The sequence below is a fragment of the Colletotrichum scovillei genome (assembly GCF_011075155.1).
Source record: "Colletotrichum scovillei strain TJNH1 chromosome Unknown Contig00001, whole genome shotgun sequence".
NCBI classification, from domain to species: domain Eukaryota; kingdom Fungi; phylum Ascomycota; class Sordariomycetes; order Glomerellales; family Glomerellaceae; genus Colletotrichum; species Colletotrichum scovillei.
In genome coordinates, this window is record NW_023336259.1 from 3,465,702 (window position 1) to 3,480,315 (window position 14,614).

Sequence of the window (14,614 nt, forward strand, 5' to 3'; positions counted from 1 at the left end):
AGGAACAGGTGAGTGTTGTGTGCACCTGCCACCTGCCTCTGCAGTCTGCATCAAGTCTCACCACAGGCCTTGCGGCCCTTACCTACCTCGGGTTGGTGTCAAACGAAATCTGCGCTTTGCCTTGTCCATCTAGCGCCCTTCAGTTCTTTTTTGACCTCCACTGTCCACCACAGCAACTGGTCACTCAACTGCAAGTCTGCAACTCCAAGTCTCCAACAATACATACCTTACCTTACCTACCTTAGGTATACCGCATGTACGGATACCGATACAGCAACGACGACCCTTGAACTGCAGCAAGACCAACCATACCCTCGCCCAGGACAGGGCAGGAAGAAGCGAGCAGCAATGGCCCTAATGCCTCCTTCATCTGCCTCTTCCCTGAAAGTTGGCACGACCCGATACACTAGTAATCTGCTACACACATACGGTTACCTCACGGATAGTTTGTCCATCCATCTCTACCCGACTCCTGGGCCCGTCCTTCGCAGGCAGGCTCGCACTCAAGAGTTCCCACACTTACCAACGGATACCTTACCTACCTTATACACACCGAGCGAGCATCACCGCCATGGGCCTAACCTGACCTGACCATGTTCACACTGCGGATACCAACCCAGAGCTGCTTGCTACACCATGCAGAGAAGCAGCACTACCTCGCCGGCCTTGGCCCGTCGTCTATGGGCCCTGGAAGTTGAACCCGAAGTCCGACTTTTCTCGTGCCGTGCCCACCTCTCTCAACTCTCTCCACCATCCTAACAGACGCCATTTCCATGAGCCAACGAAAATACCTTTTTGCTCTATGTACTCTGGAGCCCAACTTCCAACCCCCGGCCGCCGTTGCCAAGCCCCGGCCTTGTGACAACCTCTGCTCCTCATCCTAGCAAGCTCTTCGGAGGTCATCGCCGTCTCAACCCGCGCTTTCGACCTTGTCTCCGCTCTCCGCGAGCCCGGTGTCTCTTGCTCGACTCTCGCCATGGGCCGCTAGTCCTTCCCGAGGCACAGTCACGCAATCCTGGTTCTTATGCCTGTTCCCCAACTATATCTCATACTTGAAAACTTTCCGTTGCTTGGGTGAAGGCTGGATACTTGCATGCCACTTGTATGCTGCAAGACCGAGGCTAAGAAAGCCACTCCAAGACGATTCGTAGAGGGTTTCCACCACTGACCTGTGACCAGGGCTATGACAGTTCACAGCATGACAAGCGCTGCGAGCTAAGAACGACCGGTCGCTGGCCTCGTGGAACGAATCGTGGCCGCCGGGACGGCTTGACCACCCTCTTGGCACCTAATTCGCCTTGGCTTTTGTTTCCCAAAGCCTAACGTCTGGCGCTTCCATGGTCGACAATGATACGGTCGAACCTGATCGACGCTGTGTCTCTCTGACTCGGCCTATACTCATTATCGACACTTTACTCGGCGCAGCTAGGTCAACACGCCAACTTTTTTCGCTATTCACCGGCTCCAGGCACATGGGTTACCGCAGAACAAGCGCACCCCGCGGCCGTCGAACGCCATTTCTTTGCCTCGGTCGGTCTGTGGCTGAACGCAACTTAGTCCCCAACGGGTCTGAGTTGGGTCCGCCCTGCCAGCCGTCAGTCACCTTGTTGCCTCCACGTGCTCGATAACACCGCTTGGGCTTCTCTGTGCGCGTATCTGTTGGCTGCTTGACCTGATGGTTGTCAGGTTCGCTCTGTCCTTGGCTTCAGGGGGGGGGGGGCCTTGTAGTGTATAGGGTTCCATGATCTTCGACGCGTGCAAGGGGGAAAAGTTCCTGATGTTTTGTCGAACGACATATCCATCTGCTGCACCTCAAGCATTTGTCACAACATCCGCCATCCGTCAATCTCCCCCTCAATGGAGCCCCCCTTTTCCTGGCTTGTCTCCTTTCCTTCGGTCACTGCGTCCCGGCCGGAACGCCTCACCCGATCTCTCGACGGCTTCTTGCACACAAGACCATAGATCATCAAGCAACGTTGTACGGCCTCTGCTGTGCTGCGAAAGCCACAGCACGGCCGGCCCAATACTGGCGAATGTCTTCTGCAGCACATGCGCAGCTTCTGAGCGCAAGACGTCCACCGCTCCGTTAGTCTACCACCTTGCGGTGTACCAACTCTACACGCTAGCATCCACAACTGCAACTTCTGCATGCCCCAAGCCCGAGATTGGCGAGATCATCGCTCGCCATGATGGCGCTGCGTGGGTTTCCGCTCTCTGGCAGGAAATGAAGTAAAGTGTGAGACGTTCATGCCCCGATCCTTGGGATGCAGTTCTGTGTCTCCGATAGAGTGCGGATCATCCCATCACCTCCCCTCTCTGGATAGGAAGCCGTGTGCTTCGGTGACATGTCGTTGATCAACAACGAGATCGCGATCTCTCAGATTTCTACAACATGCTGCGACGTGTGGGAGTACCATCACCAGTTTGATTGAGACTATGTAATTTGAGTATGGCTTGGCGGATGACGGAACCCCGTCGATGGTGTCTAGCAACTGTCCTGCCATGTTAGTCCCTCCGAGGGCATTTAACAAAGATTCCCAATGAACCATTTTCTCGGACAGGTGCCCAATGATAGTCAAGCCCTATGCCCTGGCCCGAGAAATCTCTCAAGACCCTCATCAAGGGCTTGATGCAGTTAAACTCCCGTCACCAGGGTCCAACCGTTTGCCACCTTGGGGCCTCTGCCGTTCTCCAACCCGCAAGCCAGTGTTTGATAGGCATACGGATCACCCGGTGAGAATCCGGAGTGGCGTGGAAGTCTCTTTCACTCGATCCCGTTGTCGTTCAGGAAAGGTGCAGTGTGTGTGAGAGAGAGACGGCAAACCAACTCCAGATGATGATGCATTAGAGTGATATGCAGACATGACTTCCTAGCGTCGGGAAATGGCCCTTGGACAGTTGGCCCGGGTTGATGGCAACCTTGTTAGTAGCCTCGCGGGAATGCCCCCCCTTTCAAAAGTGACCAATCTGTTTTCGAAATGGAGGTTAGTTGGTTGGCTGGTTGGGTGCTGGTGGTGGATTGCCTAAGGTAGGTTGCCATTGCGGGATGGCATGACTTGGTCGTCATATCAAGAGCGTTTGGCGCACCAAGAGCACGCAACTAACGGATTCCTTTGAGGGTTGCTGCCCCAAAACGTTTGACGCTGGGCTACGGTGTGGCGCGTTACTAACGCCCTGCTCTTGTCATCCGCACCACTCACATCGGCTGACACGCGCCACAAGGTTTCTGGAAAGTCTGAAAGTCTGCCAGACTATCGGACATGATAAACTTTGTTTTCTGAGACGGGTATGCGCGGCGTGCCTCTCTCTACACTACCTACATACTACTAGTAGGTCATCTCTTTGGTTCCGTCCCTCGCCAAATCGTCCCATTTGTGGCTAACGTGATGGCTAGACCAGCGAATGTCGTTGCGGTCGTCAACCAGACGCGGGGCGCATTTACACTTTGTCCGCGAGTCAGGTTCCCTTATCCGGAGTTCATTCCATGGAAGCTTTTGAGGCACTTTTTGGTTCCTTTTCTTTTTGGTTTTAACTTGACAGCTTTGTGTGGTACCGAACACCACGCTCGCAGCTAGTCTAGGCAACCGGGAATCTGGTATCCGCGATGAGCCGGCATTACCCAGACACGTCAAACTTTCGGAATATTTGAAAGTTGATGGATCATGGAGTGGGTGTGTGTGAGGCTTGGCCTGGATCCCAATTCTCGAAACCGGCGCATCCCGTGCCTACCTACACCACTGCCATGGACTCAGGGGAGGGGAGGCGGCAACGGCGATCAACCTAGCTGCGGGCGGATGTTGAAGGCATCACGGACCTGGAGGAGTACGGTGGTGGTCGTCTGGTGCACCGCACGCCCAGACAGCGCCCCCTTTTTCCCCAACTTTTCTCGATGAGACGAGACATCGGATCAAGCTGAGAAGGACGGTTTCGGCGGCGGCTCCCTCTTCCAGCGGATCTGGGCATCTACTTCGGCACTTACGGCACCGAAAAGGAGACCGTTGAATCTGATGAATGATTTAGCGCAGACATAGCCTCTCACTGTGAAAAAGGACGCATGGCGGCGGTGCGGCGTCACACACGCAAAGCAACACATGCTTGACGCTCACACGCTTGCGCCCTCACTCACTTACTCACTCACGCTACATTTTCACCATAGGTCCCCCATTCCCGAAACTGACACGACGTCAAACTCTATAAAATTAGCCCTGCCCTCGCCAAGTGGCTTCCTTTGGATGGGTGGCGAGAGGCGGTAAAATAAGACAGCAAAAGAAGCGAGTTAGACGCGAGGCGCTGACAAGCTTCGGCCGACAAGCGTCCCTCTGGTGACTGGTGTGTGGACGGACGGAATTCCGCAGACGCCTGATATGCTAGCTAGACCTCATGGATCACTCACTCATCTCGTTAAGGGATGGGAAAAATCGAACCATGATGGCGATTTTGGGATGTACCGGGTATCACGGTAATCCTGAACCTCTTTGACGTTAGTGGGGCGAGATGATTGCTCGGGGGAAAGCGTCAAAGTCTAAAGAGAAGGCCAGCTTCCTAATGTTCAGTCAAACAGACGTGGACGGAAGCTCAGACCGTTTGGAAGGAATATTGGTCCCTACTCAGCGCCCGCTCTCCCGCTTCTTGGCAAGGCACGAAGGACGCAGAGGAGGGAACCAAATCTTAACGGTTTCGCGGGCGCGCGCCTTGTTTCGATGGGACGAGGTAGGTATGAAGTCGAAAAAGGCCCCTGAGGGGGGCCTGGAGGTGGGAGCCGACGCGGCGAGCCTCAAGGCCCCAGAAGCCCCCCCTTCAAGCTTCCGGGGGCGGGATCATGGATGGCCGATGGATGACCCGACAGGATGTGTGAGTGTGATTCACGGGTTGTTTCTGCGCCAGTCATTTTGGCATCTCCGCTAGACGCCGCCTTGTGGCCTTCCGGGCTGGCACCGCTAGGCTTTTGGTGGCTTTTCTTTGGCGGGATTAGCAGCACATGGAGGAAGAAAGACTTTGGGGAGAGATAGAGGCAGAGAACGAGCTGAAAAAAAGAGGGCTGAAAAAAGCTCGTCGAAATTGAGATCTGCGTGTGCGACGTCGAGCAGGCAATATGAATCGCATCTTCTCTGCTACCTATCTTTCTATTCTCGCGTTTTCTTTGTTCGTGTTCTTTTGGTTTTTTCTCCCCGGTGCATGGGGGTACGGAATTATACCTAGCAGGTAAGGTAAGGTAGCACGTAGGGTAGGTTTTATTCTTAGAAGTCGGGGCTTATTTGGCGTGGGGAAAGAAAGACAATCACCTACCCTTAGGGCCCTAGGGACAATCGAGAGTCGAGAAAGTCGGACTCGCGCCGTTCGGTTCATTTTCCCTTTCGCTTGTTTCCGGCAACCAGCTTACCCCCCGTTCTGCGGGTTCGCTTTCGGATAGGTTCCGAGGAGGTCGAGCTGCCACGGCCGTCGCCCACCCTACCTTAGGCTGATTACTGCATTGATAAACGCAAAGTCCTCCGAAAATTTCAGCAAAAAATAAGCTCAAATCCCCGATGGCACAATTGGCTAGCGCGTCAGACTGTTAATCTGGAGGTTGGTGGTTCGAGCCCACCTCGGGGAGTTACAGTGGTTGAATTCCACCTTCGCATTGGGCGTTTCTCTTTTGCAGTTCCGGCGCAAAGCTTATTGCTATTTGATTTTTGCCTGATCGTTCATGCTGAATGATTGAACGAACGAAATTGCCTCTGTTTTTGTCAAAGTCGATAGTAGTGGTGAGGCTGTAGTGTTTGCCGCAGCAACATTGTAACGAGACTCAGTGATTCGGACATGTCGTCCTTGAGGTAAGCGCAATACCCTTATTGTCTGTAGACTGAGCTTCGAAAATAAACCGTTCTCTTGAATTCGAGCGCTCCATCCATATGGCTGCTATTCTCATTCTATCTTTCACGCCATGGAGTTGAATGATAGGTGAAGCTGGCCACTTACAGTAGACAGAAACCGCATCACGGTTCGCGGCTGTTGCGCAAGATATTGAGCTTCAACTGCCTAGCACCTCTCTCGGTTCGCGGCGTCGGGCACGCGTATTCGTAAATGTAAACTTCGAAGTTGTCTCTGACTGATCGCTTTGTCCATGTCATGAGAAGAATCTTATATGTTGTAGCCGCGTTTAAACAGGCTGCCTTTTCTAAATTGACTCATTGACAGGACGAAATTCTTGTATCATTAGTGACAGCACATTGTGAAGAGCTATTGGCCTTGCGCGATACGCATCGGCATGCTGTGTTTTGGAAGATAAGTTACGCCTGTAGCTTACCAAGTACCTTTGAACAGTAACAGATAGCCTCGTTCTCACTTCAGGGGGGGCATGTTGTCAAGTGATGAAATACAGCAACCTCAGTGATCAAGCCCAGCTTACTCAGTTGAACGGACCTACCGGAGCTTTCTTCATGACGAACATTAAATCTTAATGCGGCAGATAAGATACTGCCATCGGCAGGATAACGCTCAAAAAATAGAAAATGAAAGGCTATGGCCCGTATCATCTTGTCTTCTGCCAACTGTCCGAACCATGATGGTGCCCAACTCGTTCTCATCTACGCATGTAAAAAGGTTCCCAGTGACTGAGGTATCGCCAGCTGTCGCCCTTAGTTCGTCCTCCAGTAGAAGATCTAGAGACTGATGACAACAAAAACGGACTACTCTTGCTCAGCTTTCTGCAGCATCAGCCGTTCAGAGGCTTTCTTCCGTAAATAGACCAGCTATCAAACGTCAACAAGAAAGCTTCCAAGGCAAGGGGATTGATTTTCACTCACACGTTGAAGTAAGCGTGGATCGTTCTATCCGACAAGTCCCTCCGCGCCTCCATGATATGCACGAGGGCCTCCTCCCTCGTCCAGTTGTGCGCGCGCGTCAGGGGCGCCATCAGGAAACCCTCCCAGGCGAGCGAGACGTGCTCGTAGCTCCACGCGCCGAGGTCCTTGTAGTGAGGGTCCTTGGGCCAGGTGTTTGTGGGCCACTTGTATTTGAGAATGTGAACATCCTCGAAGCCGACCTCTTCCATGAAGTCCTTGAGGCGTCTCGTATCCTCGAACGGACGACCAAAGATCTCGGCGGCCGATTCCCAGAGGCGTACGCTCTTCATGAGCGCCGAGTCATCTTTGAGGGTGCCGTCGTCCGATAAGGGCACGATGTTGCCCTCGTTTGCCTCCAGGTATCCTCCGGGATTCAAATTGCTGAGAATTCATACGTCAGGGTACACCTTCATGAGATGTCATAGGGAGACTCACTCGTAACACTGCTTGAAGAGCTTCTTCCAATTGGAAATACTCCACGTCATCATTCGACTGTGGATGTAATCGAAGCGGTCCGAAAAGATCCAAGGTTCTTCAACATCGTCGATTTCGAAGCGGACGTTGGGCGGAACGCTGTCACCCAGCAGTTAGCCTGTGATACATCGTTCCATCAACACGGGGTCAAACACACAAGTCTGGCTGCGCGGCAGAAAGGTCGACACCGAGAATCTACCCCGCAAATGAATCAGTACAAGGTCAATGCCATGGTCATTCTCATGCCGAGTTATCTTTACCTCAGCTTCGGGGTGCTCCTCGCCAAAGTCAATGGCCCAGATACCGCTGCCCGTCCCAATGTCTAGGACCCGTCCGACCTTGGCTCCCGGATCGGTGGGCGGAGCGTTTCCCAGTCGACCTCGGAAAGTACGGACGAACAAGTTGTGTTGAACATCTGGCCAGCGGTCTTGTCAGTGTCATACGTGCGTGAGGAAAGAGGCCGAATAATACACACCAAGTCGCTCGTTTTCTCTTTCGTCATTCGGTATCCAGTATTCTAGGCTGGTCAGATTGCGCTGCATGCCATCGGCATTGGCTGAGATATGAACTCACTGCCGTCCTTGTATTTGTGATACGTTCTTCCATTCTCGGTTCTATAGTCGAGGATAGAACTGCTCAGACTTGTCGTCGAGGACGCGATACTCTTCTCACTTGGTGAGAACTTCAAGCTGGCGACCTGGGGTTGGAAACAAGGCTTCATATACTCACCTGGTGGACGGAAGAGCTGTCATCTGTGAACTAGAAGAACAACACATTAGAATGTGAACAGTCTTAGATTCCGGTCGCATTACCTCCTCGGCCGCAATCACAACACCGTGTTCGGTCTCAGTCTCGGGCTGAGGCTGAGCCGCGGGCTCAGCAGTCGGCACGCTGGCTGGCGCTTGGTTCGTGGCACTCATCGTGAACCCCTTTTTCTTGGTGAATTGCTAGTGCAAGGTGGTACTTTGGTACGACGATGAATACTGTGACGCTCTTGAGATAATCAAGCTCGGCAATTTTCGACATTTTATCACGTTGCAAAGTGACATGTCCATCTTGTTACCCCTCTCCTTGGCTGGAGACAATTATGCAGGTTTGCAACCAACAGGCCACTTTCACGACAAGGATCCGGCCGCGTGGAGACGTTACCTGCAGATAGGGAACATGCTGCATGTTGGAAGAGGATATGAGTCCCGTGAGAGGCTTTCCAACGTCGGTAATATGGCCGCGTCGTTGCTGTTGGTTATTGGGAAATCTACCAGCCTGTTGAAATACTATCCCCCACTAGGAAGGAGTGTTGTTTGTGACGCGGCACAGTGGTGCATCTTTTGCATTTACTACTATCCCTTCTTTGAGCTTATAATCCGTTGCATCTTGATGTTTTCCTTTGGAGTGTGCGTCACGGGCTGGTGTCCCCTTCTGGGTCCAGTGTGTTGTCCTGCCGCGCTTCCAACGTCTCCAGTGAACCTGGATGCAGGATGTCGGCAGCAGGCTATTCTAGACCTTGTCCAGCGTGCGATTGCTGCTCTTCTGTCTAGTGATATGTGATTGATGCGTCCAGTAGAAGAGGCACCAGCCTGTCGAGTGATGAGACCGGCAATCCAGTACTGAGACCAGAGGTACAGGAGTGCGATTGTCTATCGTAAAAAACATATCATGCCATGTAACTTCAAGTAAGCCTCGGGATTGTGTGCCGTGCTTCTTCCCGGGTGACGACATTCCATACGCACCTCTTGATTTTGGCATGAGTAGGTAGCCATTTGGGACGAACGAGTAATAACCACCTCATATCGGATATCTGGGGAGAATTGAGATTCCACATAATTTAGTCACTCAAACAGTATAAAAGTATTAGGAGGCTGCTAGTATCCTAGCCTCCTTGATGAGATATGGCGGCTACGACTGTCTTCTTGTTTGTTGACGAGCTGCCTAAGTTTCACTGGAACCTTGATTCGGCTTGTCATTTGCGGAAAGATTCGACTTACACCATGTCACCATAGGAACTAGGACGACATGGAAGCTCGTCAAGAGGCTCACTGTTGTTATTACTTAGACTGATGAATATTGTAGATAACTATCTTCTACAACACCCGCAAGATGGTCTTCGTACGATAGCAGATGGCATTTCGGCACCGGTATCATGAAACAAGCCCCGTTCGCTTCTCAGCATTCGGTTCATTATGCTCGGATACTACGCATACCAGATTGGCTGATCACCTCTCCCCTTACCGACTCACCGTCTACAAGCTCAGCTTCGGAACGATATCCACAAAGCCAAAGCCCTTCTCTTGGCCGAAAAGACTCCCTTCCGCCTCCACGACTCCGCTGTAGAACCTACCCGCGCCTGAGCCCTTCTCCTGATCCTGGCGAATGCTTTTGATGGAAAGGGAGTCACCATTGTCGAAGGAGAGCTTCCAGTCCTGGGCGTACGTCGTGTTCGTGACCGGGGATGTCCATGTCGTCGCGTTTCCCGGGGTCATCTTGAAGCGAACAAGATGAAGCCCGTCCTCGGCACGAATGGTAGCGAAGCGCAGCTGCTGACTAGGCTCTGCGGTGTTGGAGTACCAGATACTGGCTCTGATGCCGCCAGGGAAGTTGAGTCCGAACCAGGTGAAGTTGTTGGGGCCGCCAACGCCGTGCTGGCGATCGTACCAGGTCAAGGATCGCGTGGGGTCGATCTCGAGTGCGGTTCCGTTGATGGTGAAGGAGCCCTGGGTCTTGCAGCTCGGCAGCGACCATTGCGTGGTGGTTCCGGTTCCCCAACGGAAGCGACCGACGCCGCCGTTGAGTATGACGGGCGAGGAGGCGTCAAAGGTGAGGTTGAACGCGTATGTGTCGTACTCACCCCACGTGTTTAACGACGAGAAGCTGTCACTGGAAGCACTCTTGAAGGCAGAACCATCGACTTCAATGTCGAGCAGGCCGTTCTTGATCGTCAGGTTTCCCTGCAGCGGTGCGAGGCCAGCCGTGAGCCAGTAGTTGCTGGTGTCTTCGAGATCCAGAATTGACGACTGGAAGATGCTCTGACCGGTGCCGGTTGGCATCTGCTGAGACATTATTGCATACTGGCGGTCATTGGAAGCTGTGACGAAGGATGCGGCCCAGTAGGAGTTTGATTGTTCAGAGGCTAGTTGAGACTCCTGGAAGGAGTAGAGAGTTGGCAAGTTCGACTAGATGGACTAGTCTTCAGCACTGATTTCCTTACTTTCTTGCATTGGATAAATTTCAGAACAAATGAAAGGATCGTATCTTACCCCGAGACTGTCTATACCTGTGGTATCGGGTACGATGTCGAACCTCACAGCGGAGGTAGCTCCAACCAATAGTGCCCAGCAGCCGCTACTAAGACGTCCCATCTTGCTGCTGCTCTGAAGCCGAGGCGAAAGGATATGAGAGGTTCGGATGATGACGCTGAAGCACCCTGGAGATTGGTTGATTGGTGGAGAGAGGTAGAGTGAAGGGAAGCATCGAGCCAGAAGGGCCTCTTATAGTTAGCAAGAGTGAATACTTCGGACTTCTCACATCTTTTATGGAAGGAAAATGGGGAACCTAAAGTGCCAAGGAGTTCAGAAAACTCTGGCAACATTCGGTGGCAGGGCTATAGAGACTCACAACTTAAAGGCGCTACCCACAATCTTAGACAGGCTCGTTGGGTCTCCGTTGACGATGGGCCATACGCTCAAGTTTGTTACCTACTTAGGCCTCATTTCGAAATTGACTCAGCTCCATCGAAACGGCGATCACAAATCATGCTCACGTTGTGTAAGCAGGAAAGACAGGCTGTGCGCATTTGACTAATGTAAACAATACGAGTAGATAGATCTTCTCACTGGGGACGGAATCTCGTCGGACTGCATGACGTTTCCCCCATCAACGGAAGCCGGATTCCTGAATCGGGCCCGCGACGGTGCCGACCACCGAGCTCCATGCCGCGTCTCTCACACTCCTAGTGGTAATAAGCCACAAAGACGGGGTCGGCACTTATAAGATCCCTTGAGGGAATTGCCTCCCAGGCTGCCAGGCCCACAGCCACCCAAGCCACTTTCGTTTGTAAACAGTAAACCTCAGCCCGATGTCACTCAAACGTGCAAGCTCCATAGAAGTTTCCGCTTGCTTGATTGCATAGATTGCGTTTCGTTACTACGTAGTTGACGGTCTTCTTTGTGCAGTCTGAGCTGTGTGGAATCGTAAGGGAGCATACTTCACTCAGCCACGTTGCAGCCCAAAAATTACGTGCGCGGCGTCCCAAGTTCGCCAAGTTGCTTCAATCCGAACTGAAGTCTCGATGGTCGAACGACAGGCAAAAGACCGAGCTCTTGTCAAAATTTGGACGAAGTTCATCCGTAGACGTAAGCACTGTCAAGACTCAAGAGTCTCCGTCAACAAATCCTGGTGGCAAACAGTGGAAAAGACTTCCCAAAGCGGACTTGGTTTACCGAAGACTGTGGAGCCTCCCGTCGATCAGAAAATGCTCCCGAAACTTTGACCTGGAATACCCCTTTAACTTCCCCTATCAAAATGCGAGCTGAATGACTAGTTACCCCAGATTATGCATATCGAGGCGGCTGTCATCCTTGGACGTGGAACTTCTCGCGAACGCAATCATGAAGGGCCTCTAAGGCCCCGAATCCCGCTCAGATGCCCTGATGGCACTTGTCCCTTCGATGTGCGTCAATCGGGAAAAACCCACGACCCGGCGGGCATTTCCATCAGCTTAACAGAGTCCAGAACCTCTGCGGAGTCAAGGGCTCTAGGAGTTCGCGACGACACCGACATTATAGGTGACGTTGCAAGTGGTGGAACTTGCTCCATCGAAATGTCCAAAAGCGGTAATTCGGTATCGAGCCACTTACATCGGGACTGTATTGAAATACCAACGATGATGCGACTGAGGTTTCCCAAATCTGAGTATTCAGAGATCACAGACATTCTAGCACAGCTCTTTTGATCTATTCTATTTGAAAGCACTTCACTCTAATTAACATGACTGATCAACCCTTCAAAGTCATCGTCGTTGGTGGCGGACCGAGTGGCATCACGGCGGCACACGTGTTGCAGCAGGCTGGCATCGACTTTGTCGTTCTTGAGAGAAGAGATAGCATTGTCGATGATGTTGGTGCCAGCTTGGTCCTCAGTCCTGGCTCCTTGCGTGTGTTCCATCAACTTGGGATCCTCGAAAATCTCATGGAAATTGGCAACACACTGTCATCAGGCACAGGATTCACCTCCGACGGCCACAAGTTCAAGCAAAACCTGATTGGCGACTACATGATGAAGAAGTAGGTAGTCAACTACTGCTCGTTCTCAGTGCGTAGAAATCCCATGCTAACAACTGCTGCTTACAGTCACGGCGCAGGCCTCACCACATTCCACCGTGCCCACCTGATCCAGGTCCTCTACGACACCCTCCCCGAATCAGCAAGAGCGCGCTACTTCACCGGAAAGAAGCTCGCAAACATCGAGTCGACCGAGAAGGGCGTCACGGTGACCTGCGAAGACGGCTCAACGTACTCTGGAAACATGATCATCGGCGCCGACGGCGTCCACTCCGCCACCAGACGTCAGATGCGCAAGCTCGCCCTCGCCGAGGACCCCAACCGCGACTGGGATCCGATCAACCCGTACAAGATCCAGTACCAGTGCTTGTGGGCATCGTTCCCGCGACCCACCGATGCCGGTCAAGGGTGCGAGACGCAGAGCAAGGATAAGTCCATCATGTACCTCACTGGCAAAGAACGGGGGTGGATCTTCCTCTACGAGAAGCTTACCGCGCCCATCCCCGAGAGGATCTCCTTTACGCCCGAGCAACTCGAGGAGTACGCCGAGCGGTTCGCCGACTGGCCCGTCGCGGAGAACATCACGGTAAAGGACGTCTTCAAGGAGCGGTACAGCGCGGGTGGTGCCGGTCTCGAGGAAGGCATCTGCAAGAACTGGAGTTGGGGCGGGCGCATCGTGCTCGTCGGCGATGCCGTGCACAAGTTCACCCCCAACGCTGGCCTGGGATTCAACAACGGCCTCCAGGACGTCGTCGCCGTCTGCAACCGGCTGCAGAAGCTCACGGCCAACGGCAACAGCCCTTCCCCCGACGACCTGCAGAAGCTCTTTGACAGCTACTGCGAGGAGAGACACGTTCTCTTAGAGAAGGACTTGGACGCGTCGGCGCGGTTGACGAGGTCGCAGGCCTGGGCGTCGACGTTTGACTGGATCATGGCGAGATACGTCATGGCGTTCTCGTTTGTGCAGAAGATCTTCTTCACGCTCAACATGTCTCCGTCCATTCAGAAGGCGAAAGTGTTGGACTTTGTACCGGCCAAGGAGGTTTTCAACGGCAGATACAAGTGGTTGACCCCTTTCCCGAGCGAGAAGTAGTTTGAGGCGTTACGTCCGTTTTCTTTTGTTCTGCTGGTTATTTATTTCAGCTTATTAGAGCATGTTAATTCGAGCGTGAAGCCGGAGTTGGATACATAGATGGGAACGACTAGAATTTGTACGAATAGCCGCGATAGAGAATTTGGGTTTCCCCCTCAAGCTCTGCGTTGTCATCTGTGACTTATATGGACAGCGTTATCACTTCCGTTTTGCTAGCCAGTGAGCCAAAGCTCGCTGAACCAAATTTCCTTCCACCGTGCCTTAGTAGTATTTCAGCGACTATGTGGGAGGCAATGACTTACAGAACAGAGTCATGGGCCTCGAAGGTAAATGCATCGCACTCGCTGTTCTCTTCTGACAGACGTTCATTCAAGGCCAGGACTCGGATCTAAACCTAGACTAGTGACGTGGGGGAGGAAGCGAAACTCTAATTGATTACCGGGGGTATGAAAGTCGGCAGTCGTTAGAATACTACGCCAAGAAACCGGACAAAAGTTTACGTTCTGAGGCTCTGCTATTTGTCTGAATTGTAAAGAAGAGACAAGATCAGACAGAAACGCAAGTTAATTCGGAATATTGGGGGTCAGACCTGTCGACTTTCACGGTTGAAAGCCGAAAGCTCAGGACCAGTTTGTGAAGTTGGGCCCGAAGGCTCGAAACAAGCAAGGCCGGGATCGTCGCCTGTCATCGGGGAATTGCTCCATCTACAGTCCATAATCACCCGCGATGGAGGTCGCGAACTAAAGAAAGAGCAATGTCCGGCGAAGGATTCGGACGGAATCACGGACGCCGAAGCTGAGCGCGACGCCCGGCGAATCTTGGCTCCACATCGGAGACGGCGGCCCGGCGGATATCCTGCCTCCTTTCGGTAAGAGAATCCACTCGGATATCCGGGGGCTGGAACTATACTGCATCACCATGCCCATCGATACGTGTAGAATCTTGAG

The 14,614-nt window shown here is 52.7% G+C and overlaps 3 protein-coding genes across 3 annotated transcripts; 1 reads left to right on the top strand and 2 right to left on the bottom strand.

Moving 5' to 3' along the window:
- Window positions 1-6,694: 6,694 nt before the first annotated feature.
- On the bottom strand, window positions 6,695-8,330 carry HER10_EVM0003215 (uncharacterized protein; the record flags this gene model as incomplete). The annotated part of the gene is made up of 9 exons (XM_035472899.1): window positions 8,111-8,330; window positions 8,028-8,057; window positions 7,872-7,962; window positions 7,774-7,815; window positions 7,559-7,713; window positions 7,456-7,493; window positions 7,260-7,397; window positions 6,786-7,205; window positions 6,695-6,731 (listed from the first exon to the last, which is right to left on the bottom strand). The coding sequence occupies exons 1-9, from the start codon at window positions 8,216-8,218 to the stop codon at window positions 6,695-6,697; spliced, it is 1,059 nt and encodes a 352-aa protein (XP_035338159.1). The 5' UTR covers window positions 8,219-8,330.
- A 1,066-nt stretch (window positions 8,331-9,396) lies between these two features.
- On the bottom strand, window positions 9,397-11,044 carry HER10_EVM0005585 (uncharacterized protein). Its single transcript, XM_035475194.1, has 2 exons — window positions 10,553-11,044; window positions 9,397-10,468 (listed from the first exon to the last, which is right to left on the bottom strand). Exons 1-2 carry the CDS (start codon window positions 10,652-10,654, stop codon window positions 9,539-9,541), a joined length of 1,032 nt encoding a protein of 343 aa, XP_035338362.1. The 5' UTR covers window positions 10,655-11,044; the 3' UTR covers window positions 9,397-9,538.
- A 982-nt stretch (window positions 11,045-12,026) lies between these two features.
- Window positions 12,027-13,799, top strand: HER10_EVM0013441 (FAD binding domain-containing protein). Its single transcript, XM_035482798.1, has 2 exons — window positions 12,027-12,577; window positions 12,644-13,799. The coding sequence occupies exons 1-2, from the start codon at window positions 12,282-12,284 to the stop codon at window positions 13,665-13,667; spliced, it is 1,320 nt and encodes a 439-aa protein (XP_035339107.1). The 5' UTR covers window positions 12,027-12,281; the 3' UTR covers window positions 13,668-13,799.
- Window positions 13,800-14,614: the final 815 nt, after the last annotated feature.